Source organism: Arabidopsis lyrata (assembly GCF_000004255.2).
Source record: "Arabidopsis lyrata subsp. lyrata unplaced genomic scaffold ARALYscaffold_7, whole genome shotgun sequence".
NCBI lineage: Eukaryota > Viridiplantae > Streptophyta > Magnoliopsida > Brassicales > Brassicaceae > Arabidopsis > Arabidopsis lyrata.
Window position 1 is genome coordinate 12,930,292 of NW_003302549.1, and position 15,362 is coordinate 12,945,653.

Genomic DNA, 15,362 nt, shown 5'->3' on the forward strand with positions numbered 1-15,362 from the left:
ATCGAGAAACACATGTCTATTTTAATGTTTGACAAAGTAACCACCGGTTCCGTCCAAAAGGAAGAAAAGGAAATTAGTGAGAGAGAAGAACACGATCGAGAGAGAAAAGTTTGTTAGAGAATTTCTCATCTTATTCATCAAGTAATCTGTACATAGTATATATATATACACTTGGTTTTAATGTAAACCGGTCTACTGATCTAAATATATGTACATAACCGAGTAAACCGTTGTATACTCTCCAATAGTCCCTCTCAAGATGAGGCATATATATTGATAAGACTGATCTTGGATTTCAAATGCTCAAATTGATGAGGGAAGAGAGGTTTGGTAAGGATGTCAGCAATCTGGTCTTCAGTCCTTACATGTAAAGTTTTCAAAAGACCTTCTTCTAACTTCTCTCGGACGGTATGACAATCAATCTCAATGTGCTTTGTTCGCTCGTGGAATACCGGGTTTATAGCAATGTATATTGCAGGCTGCAATTTGCAGCAGTACTATCCGAGAAAAGAACAGGGACTGAAGAAGTGGAAACCTTCACGTCAGAGAGCAGAATGCTCAACCACATCATCTCACATGTAGCAAGAGCTAGAGCCATGTATTCTGCTTAACAAGAAGATCTATATACAGTAGGTTGCTTCTTAGACCTCCAAGAAATAAGAGAGGAGCCTAAAAACATACTGAATCCAGTAGTGGATCTTCGACTATCCAAGCAGGAACCCCAATCCGCATCAGCAAAGCCTTTTAAACGTAAATCAGGATCAGAGGAGTAAAGCAAACCTTGTCCCACTGAACCTTTTATGTACTATAGGACCTTATACACGGCACTAAGGTGAGCAGTACGTGGAGCTGATGAGTATTGGCAACGTTTATTCACAGCAAATGTAATATCCGGGCGTGTAATTGTCAAATACATCAACCGGCCAACCAAACTGCGATACATCTCTCTATCTACAAGGAGATCTCCATCAGTCTTAGACAGTTTTGTGTTTGGTGTCATAGGAATGGAAGAGGGTTTACAGCCTAACATTCCTGTGGAAGCAAGAAGCTCCAGAGCGTACTTCCGTTGACATAATGAAATACCAGCATCATTCCGAGCTACCTCTAAGCCCAAAAAGTACTTTAAAGGACCAAGTTCTCTCAGTTTAAAACATTTCTTCAAAGCCTCTGTTAACTGAGTAGCAGCATGATGAGTAGTACTAGCAATCACTATGTCGTCGACATAAACCAATACATCAATATAATCATCATCACAACTTTTGACAAAAAGAGTGTGATCTCCATGTGCTTTAACAAAACCCAACTGTTGGTGTCGGATCCCGCACCAGAAGTCCGAGACCAACCAAAGATTGCTACGTAGACAGGATAACGACCCATAAAGGATAAAGCCCACTAGACCCATAAGTCAAAAGATCAGTCGGAGTGGTTGTCAACATGAGGAGAGTCCGAAGTGACTGCACCTCGACACGAGTCCGGAGACGAAGTCATGGTTAAGTCGGTCCTAAGGACATTTGGGCCAAAAGGCGAGGCCCATGAAGATCAGAGTCAACTCAAATTCAAACGTTGGAGCATTAAAACCAAATATCAAAACGGACACATTTAAGAGAGAATAATTATACTTAATTAGCCATTTTAATGTCATTTTCCTATGTATAAATACAAAAGGCCAATGGCCATGTAAAGGGGATCTTCCTCTCTGAATCAAGAAATACGATTGCAATTTTTGTAGCAATTCATAAGCCATTTACGTTCTTATTTTTTGTCCCTCAAGAATAATCTTTCCTACTAATAAAAATACTTGAGTGTGTGAATCCGACATCCACATTTTGGCGCCGTCTGTGGGGACATAGGATTCTTGAGTGGTCAGATTTTTCTTTATTACACTTCCGAGATAAGCAACAATGTCCGGAGGAGATGCCGTTGAGATATCATTGGCCGAAACCCTCAAAGCTATGCAGTAGACCATGTCGGACATATCACAAAAGTTCTCGGATGTGGAAAAAGCCGTCGATACGTTGCAAACATCCCAGGTATCTCTTAGTCAAAACGTCAATACTATACAAACTCGTGTTCGCTCTTTAAGTGCAGGAAACCTTGTGGGAATCCGAAGAGGGATATTCAACTCGCCAAGTTCCGCTGCACGAAATGAAACCAGCGGACAAACAACTCCCGGTGCTACTAATAATGTAGTTCAGACGTTGGAAGAAGAGACACAGCTCGGAGATGAAGAACAACTTGCAGCTCAATACGAGCAGGAGAACCTCGACCAGTTCGAGACCATGAGGAAGGTTAGCCAGGAATTAAAAGAAATGAAATCGAAATTTCATCAAGCTACAAGTTCGGAGCCAGACATCAATCGAGTCATTGAAGAAGCTAGGCGAACACCTTTCATCTCGCGAATTGCAAGTTTGAGGATCAAAGATTCCCGGAAACTCAAGTTGGACCCTTACAGCGGATTAGAGGACCCAAAGAGCTATCTCGCAGCTTTCCTGATAGCTGCTGGACGAGTCGAATTGGATGAAGCTGACGAGGACGCAGGTTACTGCAAGCTTTTCTCGGAAAATCTATGTGGCCAAGCTCTAATGTGGTTCACCCAGTTAGAGCCGGGTTCGATCAGCAATTTCGACGAACTATCAGCCGTATTCTTAAAGCAATATTCCATCCTTATGGATAAAAGCGTTTCGGATGCCGATCTTTGGAACTTATCGCAAGGATCTAATGAGTCACTTCGAATTTTCATCACCAAATTCAAAGGAGTGCTGTCAAAGCTCCCAAGAATCTCGCAGCAATCAGCTTTATCTGCCCTACGAAAAGGATTGCGACATGATTCAAGGTTTAAAGAAGACTTAATACTTCATAAACCAGACACAATTCAGGATGCACTCTTCCGCGCAAACAACTAGATGGAGGTAGAGGACGAAAAAGAAAGTTTTGCCAAAAGAAATAAGCAAGAGAAGTCGGCAGTCACCGTCCCTACAAAAAAGTTCGAACCCAGGGAGAACAAAGGACCAAAGAAATTTGGGTCGCAACCCTTCAACAGTACCGTCGGAAAGCAATTCCAAGGTGAAGGAAGATCAAACACTTGGGTCCGTGATGAAAGTCTATATTGCGACATTCATAAAGTAACCGGACATTTAACCAAGGATTGTAGCGTTCTTAAAAGGCACCTCGCAGAACTTTGGGCCAGTGGAGATCTTTCCAAATTCGATATAAAAGATTTTGTGAAGGAATACCACGAAGCAAAGGAAAGTTCCAAAGATCAAAATTCCAAAAGACCAAGGTTAACCAACGAGGAAGAACCAAGGAATTCTAAGGGTAAGATCAATGTTATTCTAGGAGCTTCCAAATTTTGCGGAGATTCGATAAGTTCCATCAAGAAACATAGACGAAATATCCTACTCAAAGCAAGCTTAAGCGAAGAAGTCGATTTTCAAGGTGCATCAATATCATTTAATGAAGAAGAAACGCGGTACCTCGAAAGACCTCATGATGATGCTCTAGTCATTACCCTTGACGTTGCCAACTTCGAAGTATCAAGGATCCTTATAGATACAGGCAGTTCGGTCGATTTGATCTTTTTAAGTACTTTAGAAAGAATGGGAATTAGTCGGGCGGACATAGTGGGGCCTCCAACTCCATTAGTTGCATTCACAAGTGAGTCAGCCATGTCTCTCGGGACAATCAAGCTACCGGTCCTTGCCAAAAAGGTATCGAAGATCGTGGACTTCGTTGTCTTCGATAAGCCTGCAGCTTACAACATCATCCTCGGTACTCCCTGGATTTATCAAATGAAAGCAGTCCCCTCTACATATCATCAATGTATCAAATTTCCAACATCAAGAGGAGTGGAAACAGTTTGGGGTGATCAAGAAACTTCACGGACGTGTTATCTAGCTAGCCACCGTATGAAGATTCAATAGCAATTAACGAAGCCCGCAAAAGAGGGACTAAGAACAAAATTTCCTAACGGGCAGAAGAAAGATGATGTAGTAATCGAAGTGGTGTTGGAAGAAGACAAGCCGGACCGGAAAATTCGAATTGGGGCAACTTTGACTGGCCAAATAAAAGAAGCTTTGATCGAACTCTTAAGGAAAAACAAAACATCGTTTGCATGGTCAGCAGCGGACATGCCTGGCATAAATCCAAGTATAATTTGTCATGAACTAAACGTGGATCCAAGCTTCAAACCGGTGAAACAAAAAAGAAGAAAGCTTGGAGTGGAGCGAGCAAAAATAGTAAATGACGAAGTGGATAAACTTTTGAAGATAGGGTCCATAAGAGAAGTACAATATCCGGAATGGGTAGCAAATACTGTCGTTGTCAAGAAGAAGAATGGGAAAGATAGGGTTTGCATCGACTTCACAGACCTCAATAAAGCATGTCCCAAAGATAGTTTCCCGCTCCCACATATAGATCGACTTGTAGAGTCCACCGCTGGGAACGAGCTGTTAACATTCATGGATGCCTTCTCGGGTTATAATCAAATAATGATGAACCCCGAAGACCAAGAAAAAACGTCATTTATCACTGATAGAGGTATCTATTGTTACAAGGTAATGCCTTTTGGTTTGAAAAATGCAGGAGCAACTTATCAACGATTGGTTAACAAGATGTTCCATAATCATCTCGGGAAAACAATGGAAGTCTACATAGATGATATGTTGGTTAAATCGTTAAAGAAAGAGGATCACGTTAAGCATTTAGAGGAATGTTTTGATATTCTCAATAAATATCAAATGAAGCTGAACCCGGCGAAGTGCACATTTGGAGTCCCATCCGGAGAATTTCTTGGTTATATCGTGACAGAAAGAGGGATTGAAGCCAATCCAAATCAAATTAATGCCTTTCTAAACATGCCATCTCCAAGAAACTTCAAAGAAGTACAACGGTTGACTGGGCGGATTGCGGCTCTGAATCGTTTTATCTCGAGATCAACAGATAAGTCGCTACCTTTCTACCAAATTCTAAAAGGGAACAAAGGATTCCTTTGGGATGAGAAGTGTGAAGAAGCTTTTGGGCAGCTTAAGGCATACTTAACCACTCCACCTATATTGACCAAACCAGAAGTAGATGAAAAACTTTATTTGTACGTGTCGGTTTCAAACCACGCGGTTAGTGGAGTCTTGGTTCGGGAAGACCGTGGGGAGCAGAAACCAATTTACTACGTAAGCAAGTCAATGACGGATCCGGAAACCAGATACACAATGATGGAAAAACTTGCACTCGCGGTGGTAATTTCGGCTCGGAAACTGCGCCCATATTTTCAATCCCATCCGGTTGAAGTATTAACCAACCAACCACTCCGAACAATACTTCATAGTCCAAGTCAGTCCGGACGTTTGGCGAAATGGGCGGTGGAGTTAAGCGAGTACGATATAGAATTCAAAAGCCGGATCACTATGAAAGCTCAGGTTTTAGCAGATTTCTTAACCGAGCTACCAATACCTGGAATGATAGAGCAACCGGAGAACCAAACTTGGAAATTACACGTAGATGGGTCTTCAACAAAGCAAGGATCCGGAGTGGGAATCAAGTTGGAGTCTCCAACATCAGAAATTCTAGAACAATCATTCCGGTTGTTATTCAATGCCTCCAACAACGAGGCAGAATACGAAGCCCTGATTGCCGGACTTCGATTAGCACAAGGAGTTGGAGCTAAGGAAATATTGGCTTATTGCGATTCGCAATTAGTAGTTAACCAGTTTAATGGAGACTATGAAGCCAAAGACTCAAGAATGGAAGCATACCTCGAAGTGGTGAAGGATCTATCTAAAAATTTCTCGAAATTCGAATTAATCCGCATACCTCGGGGAGAGAATACAACTGCGGATGCACTTGCCGCATTGGCATCAACATCAGATCCTGAGTTGAATAGAGTTATTCCAGTGGAATGCATTTCGGAGCGAAGCATTCAAGACAGCAAAGAAACCCTCGTCGTTACAAGGTCTCGAGCAGCGGCACGCGACCGTGGCGAACCAGAGATCGAACCGCCACCCAACAAACGAAGGAAGTCAAAGGGATCAAATACATCTAACAAGGAACCCGTTGTCTTAGCTGAAGATGTGATTCCAGAAACAATGTTAGAAACCGAGCCGTTAATTGAGGAGGATGTTCTTGAACCAAACGAGCATCCCGAGCCAGAGCCACGAGTATTTCACAAAGTTGACCAAATTCCGGCTAAAGACTGGGGGGCTGACTGGAGGGAGCCAATAAAGCACTATATCATGACAGGTGAGCTCCCAAAGAATAAGTGGCAGGCCAGGAAAATGAAAATTGTTAGCGCGAAATTTTGTCTATCAAAGGATGCGTTATATAGACGAGGTGTTAGTGACCCTTACCTATTATGCATTTTTGGGCCCGAAGTCGAAATCGTCATGAGCGAAGTACATGAAGGATTATGTGGGAGTCATTCATCAGGAAGAGCGATGGCTTTTAAAGTTAAAAGAATGGGATATTATTGGCCCACTATGATCACAGATTGTGTTAAGTTCGCCCAAAGATGCAAACGCTGCCAACTCCATGCACCATTGATCCATCAACCGTCGGAATTATTCTCTTCCATTTCCGCCCCATACCCGTTTATGAGGTGGTCAATGGACATCATTGGACCATTGCACAAATCAACTCGAGGTGTACAATACCTTTTAGTCCTTACGGACTACTTTTCGAAATGGATTGAAGCTGAGGCGTATGTTGGTATCAAGGATTCGGCGGTGAAGACCTTTATTTGGAAAAACATTATATGTCGACATGGAGTTTCGTACGAAATAGTCACTGATAATGGACCACAATTCATTTCACACGAGTTTGATGCCTTTTGTGCGGATTGGGGAATCAAAGTTAGTTATTCTACTCCACGATATCCGCAAGGAAACGGTCAAGCTGAAGCCGCGAACAAGACGATATTGAGCAATCTCAAGAAACGCTTAAATCATCTAAAGGGAGGATGGTATGAAGAACTCCAACCCGTCCTGTGGGCCTATCGTACAACCCCTAGGCGACCTATAGGAGAAACTCCATTCTCCTTGGTTTATGGCATGGAGGCGGTAGTACCAGCTGAACTCAACGTGCCCGGACTTCATCGAACAGAAGCACCGTTAAGTGAGGAAGAAAATTCAGCAATGCTTAATGATTCACTAGATACCATAAATGAAAGGCGTGATCAAGCTTTGATTCGGATTCAAAACTACCAGCAGGCAGCAGCCCGATATTACAACTCTAAAGTCAAAAGTAGGCCGTTCTTCGTAGGAGATTATGTGTTAAGGCGCGTCTTTGACAATAAAAAAGAAGAAGGTGCCGGTAAACTTGGTATTAATTGGGAAGGACCTTACTTTATTACCAAAGTGGTCCGAAACGGTGTTTATAGGTTGAAAGACTTAGAAGACAATCCAGTCAAGCGACCTTGGAATGTGATCAACCTAAAGAAGTTTTATGTTTAAAGCTACATGCATTGTTTATGTACATGAACTACGGTTTGGCTTGATCCCGAAATGGGTACGTAGGCAGCTCGGAAACGAGTTCAGCTATTAATAAAAATTTGTTTTATTTCTTTATTAAAGGAAATAGGTTCGACTGTGCGAACTAGTGAAGCAAATAAAGGTTCGGCTATGCGAACATACAAGAGATTGGAAATAAAGCTTTTATTCAAGCAAATAAGGCAAAATATCCCTCATCGTACACTTTGGATTATGGAGATCTTGTTGACGAACAGAACACTTCGACTCCTTGGCCAGCAAGGTCAAGGATTGACAACATGCAGTCTGGAATTCGAGCGAAGTCAGAGATTCCGAGTTCTATCCATTCTCCGGGGTGAGATTCAAGGATGTGGAGATCTCTTGACACTGTAGTAAGCCTACGTTGCATCCGGTTAATTCTCTTCCGGAGTCTCCTCTTTTCCAGTGTAAGCTTCCGATGCTGAAGCGTGAGTGCCTCTATGAAAGCCATCGCTGTTCCTTGGTCTCTGATTGGGAGATGCCTGATCAAAGCACATGGGGTTCGGATCTGAGATCTTAAAAAGCCGTGAAGTGGAGGAGGCTGCCTGATTGGCTCATTTGGAACATCTTCGTTTATCATTCCGATTCTGGAGAAGTCGGGCATAGATTCTGAACAGCGAAGATTGAACTCCATACCTACTAAAATGAAAAGAATGGTGAGGAGTAAAGGGAGATGAGACCATAATTTATAGGAACGCCATATCCCTAGCAAGCTGCGGATTCTATCCAAGGAATGGAGTGATTCGCGGAGAGATTTATGCCCTCGAACAGATTCCTGCATTAAAAGACGCATCTCCAAGAATATTTGAAAAGTAAGGAAAATTGCAAATGTTTCCATAAATAAAAAGGGGCCGAAGCCCATTACGAGTTCAAAATAAGTGAAGAAGTTAGAGAACATCTATGGAAGAGGCTCAGGAACAGGCTCCTTCATCACCGGTTTAGTCCTCGAAGTGGACGCCTTGTTCTTGGTATCCACTTCGGGATGATCCCGAACGCGTTTCCGACAGGTGCTGGCCTCCTCTTCGTCTTCTTCTTCGCTGTCAGATGGAACGGCACAGACGGGGGTGTTCACGGGACCCGGGACTCCTTTAGCACGGAGATACATCCGAAGCATCTTCGGGATCTCAGCGACAGAGTCAAAGTTCCGCCATTCCCATTGAAAGGGATCACTTTCCAAGGCCCGTATCTTCCTCTCCACCCGAGCAATGCGAGCCTCGAGTGTTTGCCTTTTGAGGCCCAGCCGTTGCCTCTCTTCACACAAGCGACGGTGCTTGTCGGCAACCTAGCATAAAGATGAATGAATAAGATAAAACAAAAAGTTTTTAAATCAAAAACTTTAAGTATTTACCTTGTCAATGAAGTCGCAAGCCTCTTTCTTCTCCTTTGAAGGAAAGTGAAAGACGGCGTGAGGGAAAAGAACGCCGGCCAGTTCAAAGCCATCGCCGGACAAGAAAAGTGGGCTGCCGGGATCAACGGGGGCTACTTTTTCGTTTTCCATTCTCGAAATATTTCTCAAGTAAGATTCTAAAATCGTGTTTAAATAAAGCTTAGAAGTAGGTAAGCCTTTATTTATAATGATTTAGGGTTTGTCTTGGAACCATAAATCCAATAATGGTAGTGTGTCCGAGTGGTTTAAACCATTTTTGGAAAATCGAGAAAATGTAGTTATTGCATTAAAGACGAGCCGTTTTCCTTACTTATAAGAAGGGAAAGAGCAACCGTCGCATTAACTACAAAAGTTTCTAAGGCCCAAGCCCAATAAATTTATCGAGTTGACTAAACCCGAAGTGGGGAACTCGTTTTAAGCCGAGCTCAGTTCTCGCATTCTTAAGGGAAAGGTCTGATCAGCCTAAAAATCCCAAAAGCATAACCACAAGGCCACAAAAGGTTAAAAGCGGACTTTGCAAACCCGCATATAATTTTAACCAAACCCCCTTGGGGTCATAACCTAGAAAGGTTTAAAAGCCTCCTCAGGCAAATATCTTGTTCAAAAGAAATGATAAAGCCTCCTTAGGCCAAAAAAAAAAAAAAAAGTTCGAAATTAAGTTTAAACTAAATGGGACAATCCCCAGTTTAAAGTGGACACAGCCACTACGGATCGACATCCACCTCGGACTCCGGCTCAGCTGTCAAAGTTTCACTCGCCTCCTTAACTGGTGCTTGATCAGATGAAGCTCCTGGACCACCCTCCACGGTACAACCATCCTCCGGAGTGACCTCCGGCGCCGCAGGAACTTCCGGGTGGGACAACGTCTTCCGTCTCACTTGAGCCTAAAAAAAAATAATAATTCCAGTCAATCAAAGGTACAAGGCAAGAAAAGGTCGTGAGTATCAAGAGCCAAAAGTTACCAGACAAGTCTAGACCCGATCACTTATAGGAGGAGATTCTGTGAAGAATCCTCAAAGTCCTGCGGGTTGAAAGTCGAAGCGGGAAGAGCTGCCAAACGACTCCGCTTTTCAGAAAGATTGGTCGACAGTTCGGCCCTCTCTTGCACCTCGGAGAAATCCGCATCATGGATTTGGTCCAACAGAATCAGGTTGCTTTCATGCTCCTTGACGTCTGATTCCAGATCTGACCTAGCCTTCTCGGTTTGAATGAAGTGGATGGCCCCCTGGATCAACTCCATCCCGCGTCCCTTAACATCTTTTCTGGCTTTCGATGCCGACCTTGCCAACTCGGAATCACGCAACTTGGCTAGCGCCCTGTACTTCGCGTCAAGCTCGATAAGTTGGTTGTTCAGGGTATCGGCGGTTGATTCGGATTCATGAAGTCTACCCTGAACACCAGAAAGTTCATCCTGGAGTTTGTAATTCCGGTCGTACTGGTCTTGCAACTCCCCCTTTATCTGCGCAAGCTCGGATGTTAAACTGTCGACCTTGTCCTCCAGATCGTGCTTGGAGCCGGCAGAAGAACTGAGTTCAGCCTCAAGAGCAGAGAATTTCTTCTTCCACATGTCAATCTCCTTCTCCCGTCCAATGACCAACCCTTCGTAATGTTCAATCATGTCGTTAAGTTCGCCGTGAGCCTGACATTATACATAAACCCGGGATGGCGAGTCAGTTCGCAGAATGGCAATGCAATAAAAAAATAAACAACAAAAACGGAACTAACCCGAGATGAGTGATGCGCGTGAAGCAAATAGCGTTCACGAATCGCAGGGCGCCACTTGTCGAAGTCTGGCAAGATCGAACCCGACCGGGTCTTGAAGCATCGGAAGACGCTGCCTTCTTTCTCCATAGCTGCGAAGAAGGAAGAGTTGTAAAAATAAGAATCTTAATAGAGACAAAAATGTTTGAGTATGTGTAAATCACCAAACCTGAAAGCGATTTGACTTGAGGGACAAGAACGGGCTTTAACCTCGAGGAAGCATCTCGAGATTCAGAATCTCCCTTTTTAGGAGATGCACTCCGAGCAGTCTTTTCGCTGTCGGGCCAGGAAGAAGAAGACATGTCAACAGGTCGGGGAGGACCCATTGGTTCAGTGGGAGGGGATGATCGAGGTGAACGGTTAATCCGGGCCCTTGATTTCTCCCTTCGCGGAGACGAGTCGCTACGGGATGACTTGTCCCTCTTCCTACGAACCAAATTCTTGAGTGGTTCATTGCTAAAATCGTCTCGGGGAGGACGAGGAGAATCACGACGAGGAGATCGCTCTCTCCGAGGAGAACGTTCGTCATGACGTTCGCGACGAGGTGTTAGCCTATAAGCAGCAACGGATCTGGCTCCCTCGGAGCTGTTATCATCAACCAGCAGGGTCCTGCTGTAATCTTTTTTGTCAATGGCGGCCGCAAGGAACGCCTTGTTTTCATCACAAGCCTCTGCTATCGGCTTGGAGAGTTTCTTACGCTGGGCAGTAAGGGCCCGAGCTGACATTCCCTGAGTTGAGGGAGAAGGCGGAAGACGATGAAGTAGATTGGGAGGACTCATCCTGAGTTTTCGGTTGGCCTCGACAAACCGATCGAGGGTGAAAGAATTCCAAAGGGTTTCCCCTTCGAGGATTGTTTTGAAGAACTTGACAAATTCTTCAGTCGGGAGAGTTGAAGCGATGAAAGCTGCGAAGTGAAACAACGAATTTGGTCAGTAAAAAAAAAAAAATGAACAGGAAAGGAATATACGACCTAGTCTCTACCAGGCTTCGTAGACCACTTCGATGGGAGTACATCGGAAAGATTCCCAATCGAAGCAGGAGTTTTCTTAATCAGGAACCAAGGATGGTGCCAGTTTTCATCCTTGTTCGGGAGGTGCGAGATGACGTTTCTATTGGCATTTGGGTATGCCGAGAAGTATCCTGTTTTCTTTGACGAACTTCTCACACTTAGAAGTTCGTTCATTTCGGGGACCCCGATGACGTAGCCAGCCTCCGCCGCAACGGTTATAATCCCGAGGATGGTTCGGAGGAGATTGAGGGTTAATTGAGGTAAAGCAATCTCGAGAGCCGCCAAGAATCGAACTAGGGCTTCGGGAAGGGGGAAGGTCAATCCGCAGCCCTTGAAGTAAATCTCGTAAACACAAAAATAGCCGTCACGGTGGTTCTCCGGGGATTCCGTAGGATCGGCTATTTGCGCCTCCGCTATGATTCCGGGAGGAATTTGACAAAGCCCCTTTAATCACTCAAGGGATTGAAGAGTACAGGTGGATTTGTAATGAGGACCGGCGATATCGTTAGGACGAGTGCATTCGTCATTACTAGAACGCCTCTCATCGTAAGACGGAGATTCAGGTCTCTCAGAATCGGAAGTCATTGGAGGAAAATGAAAAATTCAAGGTTCGGCGAAGAGAGTTTCGGCGAAGAAAAGTGGAGAGAAGTTTTGATTAAAGCACAAAAGTAAAAGAAGTAATGATGAAAGAAGTTACCTCACGGAAGTTAAGTGATAATGGTGAAACCGCCTTGGGAATCGTGGGGGAAGTGGAAAGGTTCCCGCTTTAATAGTAAATAATTAAGATACGGTCATAATGATGACAGATGTCACTCGAGTAGAAATGGCTAGTACCGAAATTAAAGGAGTGATGAGATTTTCGGCGGGAAATCAGAAAGATTCTCGAGCGCAATCTTTGGTCATTCAAGCATTTAAAGTCCTCCGAATTGGAATGGCACTTCGAAGAACTTGGGGGGGCTAATTGTTGGTGTCGGATCCCGCACCAGAAGTCCGAGACCAACCAAAGATTGCTACGTAGACAGGATAACGACCCATAAAGGATAAAGCCCACTAGACCCATAAGTCAAAGGATCAGTCGGAGTGGTTGTCAACGTGAGGAGAGTCCGAAGTGACTGCACCTCGACACGAGTCCGGAGACGAAGTCATGGTTAAGTCGGTCCTAAGGACATTTGGGCCAAAAGGCGAGGCCCATGAAGATCAGAGTCAACTCAAATTCAAACGTTGGAGCATTAAAACCAAATATCAAAACGGACACATTTAAGAGAGAATAATTATACTTAATTAGCCATTTTAATGTCATTTTCCTATGTATAAATACAAAAGGCCAATAGCCATGTAAAGGGGATCTTCCTCTCTGAAGCAAGAAATACGATAGCAATTTTTGTAGCAATTCATAAGCCATTTACGTTCTTATTTTTTGTCCCTCAAGAATAATCTTTCCTACTAATAAAAATACTTGAGTGTGTGAATCCGACATCCACAAAAAAGGCATAGTTTCTTTTCACTCATGTCCTGAGACACCGGAACAGAACTCGGTTGTGGAGAGGAAACATCAACATATCCTCAACGTTGCTCGGGCATTAATGTTTCAATCTCAGGTACCTTTATCTTCATGGGGAGACTGTGTACAAACTGCAGTTTTTCTCATAAACAGGATTCCTTCACCAGTTCTCTCCGATAAGACACCATTTGAGATACTCACTGGTAAAGCTCCTGCTTATGATCAGATTCGCACATTCGGCTGTTTATGTTATGCTTCAACCTCACCGAAGCAACGTCATAAATTTCAACCTCGTTCTCGTGCTTGTATCTTCTTGGGCTATCCCTCAGGCTACAAAGGATACAAACTCATGGATATTCAGAGTAATGTGGTTTTCATTTCAAGAAATGTGGTATTTCATGAGAACATCTTTCCTTTGGCTAAAACTCCACACTCAGAGGCTGCTTTGGAGCTATTCACACCACTGGATTCTTTGTCATCAGGTACCATCACTTCTTCTCTTCCACCACAAATTTCTGCACCACAAATTTCTCCATCCCAAACACAAATTTCCACTAAAAGGTTAAGAAAACAACCTGCACATTTACAAAATTATCACTGCTATTCCCTGTAGTCTGATATCTCTCATCCCATTTCATCATCTTTATCTTAGTCAAAGATTTCCCCTGACCATCTTTTTTACATAAATAACATCACTAAAATTCCAATCCCTCAATCTTTCACTGAGGCAAAGAATTCCAAAGAATGGTGTGATGCTATTGACAAGGAAATTGGTGCTATGGAATCTACAAACACATGGGAAGTTACTACCTTACCACCAGGGAAGAAAGCTGTGGGTTGTAAGTGGGTTTTCACTTTGAAGTTTCTGGCTGATGGATCTCTTGAAAGGTATAAGGCTCGATTGGTAGCGAAAGGGTATACTCAAAAGGAGGGTTAGATTATAATGAAACTTTCTCTCCAGTTTCCAAGTTAGCTACAGTCAAGCTTTTATTGAAAGTCTCTGCTTCTAAGAAATGGTTTTTGACTTAATTGGATATTTCCAATGCTTTTCTTAATGGTGATTTAGAAGAGGAGATCTACATGTCATTACCAGAAGGTTATGCTGCAAGTAAGGGGGACTCTTTGCCACCAAGAGCAGTTTGCAGATTGAAAAAATCGATTTATGGACTTAAACGAGCCTCACGCCAATGGTTCAAGAAATTTTCAGAATCACTGTTGCAGTTGGTGTGGATGTCGGATTCACACACTCAAGTATTTTTATTAGTAGGAAAGATTATTCTTGAGGGACAAAAAATAAGAACGTAAATGGCTTATGAATTGCTACAAAAATTGCTATCGTATTTCTTGCTTCAAAGAGGAAGATCCCCTTTACATGGCCATTGGCCTTTTGTATTTATACATAGGAAAATGACATTAAAATGGCTAATTAAGTATAATTATTCTCTCTTAAATGTGTCCGTTTTGATATTTGGTTTTAATGCTCCAACGTTTGAATTTGAGTTGACTCTGATCTTCATGGGCCTCGCCTTTTGGCCCAAATGTCCTTAGGACCGACTTAACCATGACTTCGTCTCCGGACTCGTGTCGAGGTGCAGTCACTTCGGACTCTCCTCACGTTGACAACCACTCCGACTGATCCTTTGACTTATGGGTCTAGTGGGCTTTATCCTTTATGGGTCGTTATCCTGTCTACGTAGCAATCTTTGGTTGGTCTCGGACTTCTGGTGCGGGATCCGACACCAACAATTAGCCCCCCCAAGTTCTTCGAAGTGCCATTCCAATTCGGAGGACTTTAAATGCTTGAATGACCAAAGATTGCGCTCGAGAATCTTTCTGATTTCCCGCCGAAAATCTCATCACTCCTTTAATTTCGGTACTAGCCATTTCTACTCGAGTGACATCTGTCATCATTATGACCGTATCTTAATTATTTACTATTAAAGCGGGAACCTTTCCACTTCCCCCACGATTCCCAAGGCGGTTTCACCATTATCACTTAACTTCCGTGAGGTAACTTCTTTCATCATTACTTCTTTTACTTTTGTGCTTTAATCAAAACTTCTCTCCACTTTTCTTCGCCGAAACTCTCTTCGCCGAACCTTGAATTTTTCATTTTCCTCCAATGACTTCCGATTCTGAGAGACCTGAATCTCCGTCTTACGATGAGAGGCGTTCTAGTAATGACGAATGCACTCGTCCTAACGATATCGC

The 15,362-nt window shown here is 43.4% G+C and overlaps 1 protein-coding gene across 1 annotated transcript; it reads left to right on the forward strand.

Moving 5' to 3' along the window:
- The first annotated feature begins 2,903 nt into the window (after positions 1 to 2,903).
- Positions 2,904 to 9,665, forward strand: LOC110226222. The gene is made up of 2 exons (XM_021017005.1): positions 2,904 to 3,058; positions 9,662 to 9,665. Exons 1-2 carry the CDS (start codon positions 2,904 to 2,906, stop codon positions 9,663 to 9,665), a joined length of 159 nt encoding a protein of 52 aa, XP_020872664.1.
- Positions 9,666 to 15,362: the final 5,697 nt, after the last annotated feature.

Coding starts and splice junctions, on each gene's coding strand:
- LOC110226222 (XM_021017005.1), top strand. CDS start 2,904: ATGGAGGTAGAGGACGAAAAAGAAAGTTTTGCCAAAAGAAATAAGCAA.